The sequence below is a fragment of the Eumetopias jubatus genome, unplaced genomic scaffold, assembly GCF_037043125.1.
Source record: "Eumetopias jubatus isolate StellerSeaLion01/CBP00866 unplaced genomic scaffold, mEumJub1_p1.0 scaffold_3, whole genome shotgun sequence".
Classification (NCBI taxonomy): domain Eukaryota; kingdom Metazoa; phylum Chordata; class Mammalia; order Carnivora; family Otariidae; genus Eumetopias; species Eumetopias jubatus.
The window spans coordinates 28,601,510-28,607,509 of NW_028274809.1; the positions used below are offsets into that span (position 1 = coordinate 28,601,510).

The 6,000-nt window shown below is 42.4% G+C and overlaps 1 protein-coding gene across 1 annotated transcript; it reads left to right on the forward strand.

Annotated features, from left to right (window-relative positions):
* The first annotated feature begins 3,771 nt into the window (after window positions 1–3,771).
* LOC114215996 (gamma-crystallin A) lies at window positions 3,772–5,627 on the forward strand. Its single transcript, XM_028112242.2, has 3 exons — window positions 3,772–3,780; window positions 3,917–4,159; window positions 5,355–5,627. The coding sequence occupies exons 1-3, from the start codon at window positions 3,772–3,774 to the stop codon at window positions 5,625–5,627; spliced, it is 525 nt and encodes a 174-aa protein (XP_027968043.1).
* The last annotated feature ends 373 nt before the right edge of the window (window positions 5,628–6,000 follow it).

Here is a 6,000-nt window from a genome sequence, read left to right on the forward strand (position 1 = left end):
AACACCACATCACTAAAGACCTATTTAGAGAATTCGTTTTGCCCAGGACATCATGTCTAGCTATCAAGAAAGAATTATAAGATATACTAAAATGCATAAAACATAAAAATTTAAAGAAACAGAGCAAGCATTACAAACAGACATGGCAGGGATGTTGGCACTATCAGACCAGGAATTTGAAACAAAATCTGACTTAATATGCTAAGAGCTCTAATGGATAAAGTAGACAGCATGCAAGAATAGTTGGGCAATGTAAGCAGAGGGAAGGAAATCCAAGCTGTTAACCACAGAATCCAGGTGGTAGGCACATGTATCTTCATTGTACAAATATTTCACCTTTTCTGTATGAAAATTTTCACATAATAAAATTATGAAGGAGAAAAGAAAAAAGAAATTGTCAGAGTGGATCAAAACACAAGACCTGATTATACGTTGTCTATAAGACACCCATTTCAAATATAAAGACACATATAGATTAAAGGTAAATGGATAGACAAAAAAAAAATCACACCAGCCCTAATCAAAAACAAGAAAAAGCTATATTAATTTCTGACAGAGCTGACTTCAAAGCAAAGAAAATTATCAGGGATAAATAAAGACATTTGATAAAAGGGTCAATTCTCCGAGAAGACATACAAACCTTAACATGTGTGCACCGGACAACAGAGCATCAAACTACATGAGGTAAAAATGGATAGGGCTGCAAGGAGAAATCACTGGCTCTGCTATCATAGCTGGAGACTTCAGCAACCCTCCATCAGAAATGGAGGGAGGGTGATTCAAGTTTAAATTCAAAGCAATATATAACATTTTAAAATAATATGGCATAAGCACAATACACAACTGCTCAGTGGCAAAAAGAAATGATTTGCTTTGGATATCATTAGTCAAAAGAAGTATCAATTTTATTATTTGTGTTTCAATTTGGAAATAGTTTTGAGTTTAGAGGAAAGTTGCAAGAATAGCACAAAGAGCCCTCATACACCTTTTACTCAGAATCACCAATTGTCAGCATTTTGTTCCATTAACATCACCATTTTTTCTGCCTCTGTCTCTCTCTTTGTCTTTCTCTCTGGATATAGATACAGAATTTTTTTTCTGAGCCATCCAAGTTACACCTGCCCTATCATTATACCCCTATATACTTCAGTGTGTATTTCCTGAGAACAAAGTCATTCCTTAAATAACTTCAGTATAACGATCAACTTCAGAAAATCTAACATTGATACTTTTATTTGATCTACCATCTATATACCAATTTTTTCAAGTGACCCAATAATGTCCTTTGCTAAACATTTTTTCTTTCTGTACAGGATTCAGTGTGGGGTCATATACCGCATTTAGTTGACAAATATAACTCAATTTCCAAACCTCTCAGAACAATTCCATGGAAGTTCTTTTGTACCTACATGTATTATAATCCATCTTTGTCAGTAACTTAGTATTTGATATTAGACCTCAACCCCCTATAGACTGAAAGATAATGTCTGTGTGCATGTTAAATTGATGGGTTTGATTCCAAAATCTTTTTTTTTTTTATCCTGCAGGTCACTTAGAAACTTGGAATTGCACCATGGAAGTTCATAATAAAGTCTCTGGAAGAGGAAAAGAAACATCATCTTAACACTGCAACTCTTGCCAGCACATTTTTCCAGTTAGTTTGTGGTGCAAAGTTAATCGAAGTGTTACTTTGGATGTTGGGCTTTCTTCTCTTAGACTCCTATTGTGTGGCTATATTGTGTTGTTGTTGTTTTTCAAGTGTATGTCCTATGCTACTTCATTGTAACTGGAAGACTGCTAGTTGGAGAATTTTGAGAATATGTTGTATTTTATGTGAGAGCAGACAGGCTTTGCAGCACATTTCCCAAATGTTTAGCACTGAATCTTGCAGAGTGGTGGAGTCTGAGGCAGTTTCCCAAAGTTTCGATCCAAAATAAAATGAATCTGTCATTCATTGCCCTTACTACGTTCTCACATGGAAACATTTAAAATCATTTCAATAAAGCATTAAAGGAAACAGAAGCGCAGGCTTTCTTTCAGTGATTATAATGACTATTAGGAAAAAGAAAATGTGCTAGTCTTTCAGCACTTTCCAAAATGCTGATTAGGCAGGTGGTTTGGCTTGTAAATACCCATACTAACAATTTGAACAAAGGAATGTGAGTGCAGATTACACCTCTCTTAAGGTTTTGCTGGGCCACCTGTCTGCGGAACAGGTGTCTTCAACACGTGCAAAAACAAGTGTTTGGTTTGTTGGCTTTCACTGGAAATGGTGGTGCACCCCGATGTGGTGTTGTGGTTGGGGACACCGATGATGCCTTTTCCACATGGGTTTGGTTATGACCATAACTGAGGTTTACCAGGAGGCCTGCAGCACTAGGAGGGCGGCAGGGGATGTATCAGTGACTTGTGACTTGGCCCTGGGTACGCTGTCTAGCATCACAGGACTTTGCCCGGCTTCTTGCAGTCTAGCTCTGCTGGTTGGGAGGGAACATGTTTTTCTTTGTGGTTACTGCTGCCTGTCCTTCTGACAGGTGCACATCTGCTTCATATGCACTGCCCGAGGCCTTTCACAAATGGCATCATGGACACTTAGCGCTAGCTGTGGCTGGATACCCTTTCAGGGCCCTCCATGGGTCACAAGCCATGAAGGTGTTTGACTCCATCTTTCTACATATGCACGGATGACAAAGATGAGCCGGGGCCGGAAGGCCTCCCACAGCCCTGCATAGCTGAGGGGTGCTTCGCCATCCGTAGGGCGGTCGCAGTGGAGAAAGCTCCTCGGGCCTTCACTTGGGTTCTGGGAAACAGTGACCGCCAGGAAGGGAAAACTCAGGCAAATCATGATGCTGGTTTTGAAAACAAAAAGCAACCGTAGAAGACGGTTTTTGGGAGAGAGATGGGAGGATCCTGTATGTGTTCCTGCTCTCAGACTGTCTCACAGAGTCTCGGGGAATCTCTTTATTTTTAGTCCAAGGAGAAGCATTTAATCTCAAAACAAAATTGACTTATTTTAAATATTTGCTGCTTTTCACCAGCAGCTCCAAGTTATACATTTACAAATTGAATTTATTTTTCATCTCCCGAAAGTACTATATATTTATGGTAGAAAACTAAGGCAATCAAAAACAACAGAAAGGAGAAATAAAAACATAAAACAAGGACCTGTAATCTTGCCATTTATGGATAACCATGACTGACATTTTGGTGTATACGTCCACCGTTCTAATCTCTTTTTCTCCCCCTACATAAACATATACAAAATACTTTTAGCAAAACCATATCATACTGAGGAGGTAATTTAGAAAATGTAATTGTCTTTCAATTAGAGGATTTTTTTTGTCACCCTTAGCACTTCAGGTCCTTCTGGAACTCATAGGATTGTCACGAGTCTCCCCAGACGGAACCACCAACCCCATCTCAGCAGTTTCCATAGGCAAATGCACAAAGTGCTGGGCATGTAATGTATTTCTAGAGAGCTGCATAGGATGAGAAGTGCGCCCTTTGTCTCCAAGGTCATAATGGCTCTGCTGACCTCAATTCCTTTCACTGGAGCTAGTGAGGAGAACTCGAAAATGCCAGACAGAATGAGAGCCCCCTGCCCCATGATCCCAAATGAAAAAACGAGAGAGAACATAGAAATCCCCTCACGCACTACCCCCAGGCCCCTTTTGTGTAGTTCTTGCCAACACAGCAGCCCTCCTGCTATATATTCCGGCTGCTACTCTTGTCCCCATCACACTGGACGCTGATCATCCACTGACAACAGCCATGGGGAAGGTGAGCCACCCGAGGGGCCAGGCCGCGTCTGTTGAGTGTCTCCTGTGTTTGGAGGTCCTTCCCCGCTGACGTCTGGCTGTTCCCTTGTTCCCACAACACCCCCCTCCCCCCCCCCCCCCCCCCCCCCCCGCTGCAGATCACCTTCTACGAGGACCGCGGCTTCCAGGGCCGCCGCTACGAGTGCAGCAGTGACCACCCGAACCTGCAGCCCTATTTCAGCCGCTGCAACTCCATCCGCGTGGACAGCGGCTGCTGGATGCTGTATGAGCAGCCCAACTACGCGGGCCACCAGTACTTCCTGCGGCGCGGGGACTACCCCGACTACCAGCAGTGGCTGGGCTTCAGCGACTCCATCCGCTCCTGCCGGGCCATTCCTTACGTGAGTCTTGCCTCCACCCAGAATGATGCGAAAGCATCACTGATCCGTGGTCGTAAATTCCTGTTGGTCAAAGCCAGTTTGTTTCAATTCGGGACTAGTGTTCACAGTAAGGACAGCAATGCCTGATTCTCAAGCATTAAAAAAAAAAAAAAAAAAAATTGTGAGTAGGTTAATGAAATCACTGTAACCTCTTTTTTTCCCCACCCTTATTTAAGGACAAAATTATTTTTAGGGCATAAGAAATCATAATATAGCCTCTGAAGTTACATTTGATAGCATCTCGCTGATTCCTACTTTCTAAATAAAAATCACTATGTTCAGAAAAGAAAAAAAAAGCCTATCTAGGTCATTATTTTTTAATGATGGGAACACTTAACAGACCACGGGAGAACAAGGTAGGTGTAATGTGTTCTGTCTGTCTTAGCAGTTGTTTTCCACACAGTCTCTATGACATAAGGATCTAGAAACTAGAACAATATGTCTCAGCTCCTTAGGGGCTCCCTGGTTCCCAGGAGTTATTATCAAGTAGTTTCTTACGAGGGTCAGAGACAGATCATTAATTAGGATTTCATGGGACATGGTCCTCATAAAAGTGCTGCTTAATGTTTTTTAAACATGTTGAGTTTGTGTTTCTGCTTGCTGGTGACACCAGATTATGTGGTATGACAAGCAGATTCAAGAAGTGAAACCAAAAGTAGGCTAGAGAAATTTGCGGATGCAAAAAGACATACAAATAACACAGGAATTTCTTTGAGGCAAGAACCTCAAATGGTTCAAGTGATTTGGCAAAATGTCAGACATATGGACTCAGAGTAAATATGAATTATTGTAAATTATGCATGAAGAGTGACTTAAAAACAAGCTTGTTAGGACTCTGTTATGTGTAGCCATAACGAAAAAGAGAGTTAAATTCCTCTCTGCAGACTCACTAAATACAGTTGTGACCAATGGCTTCCTACAAAGGAATCCCTTTGGTTCCCTTTATTTCAATGTTTGTTTCTTCCACAAGATCAGGTCAGCTTTATTTTTAATATTCTTCCTAATTTGTTAGACCAACAATGTGGGGAGAAGACACGCACACGGCAGGATGGTTTGAAAACCATGCTTCATGAAGATGCGGGCTGACTAAGTCGCTTTTACTGAGATCAGAGATGCACACAGTTGATTTTTCTTCTTTTGTTTATTGTCACAACAGACCGGCTCCCACAGGATAAGGCTGTACGAGAGAGATGACTACGGGGGCCTGGTGTCTGAGCTCACCGAGGACTGCTCCTGCATCCACGATCGCTTCCGGCTCAATGAGCTCCGCTCGCTCCACGTGCTGGAGGGCTGCTGGGTCCTCTACGAGCTGCCCAGCTACCGGGGGCGGCAGTACCTGCTGAGACCGGGGGACTACAGGCGCTACCACGACTGGGGGGCCACGGACGCCCGAGTGGGCTCTCTGAGACGGGTCATCGATTTATACTAGGCTGTGTGTTTCTTATGAGCCACATCAAAATGCAATAAATATACAAATGGTGTTCCTGGCACTAAGTGTCTCTCGTTTATCTTTAAATAATCACTGAATTCTAATAAATGGTGACCCCTGGCAACTTGCCTGACCCTGAAAATCAGGTGTTTTGAATGTCTACTTACTTCCTGTTGGTCAGGCAACAGTATTCCTGAAGCCCCCACTCATGTCATGGGAAGGAGGGAGAAGCAGCACGTCTGCTTCTACAACCTGCAATCTGAGAAAGAGAGGAAGGGCAAATGCAAGGAAAAACTATTAGACCCTACATAAAGTAGAAAACATAGAATGAATTGAGGCTGGGATACCAAAGACAAGGGATTGCTGGAAAGAT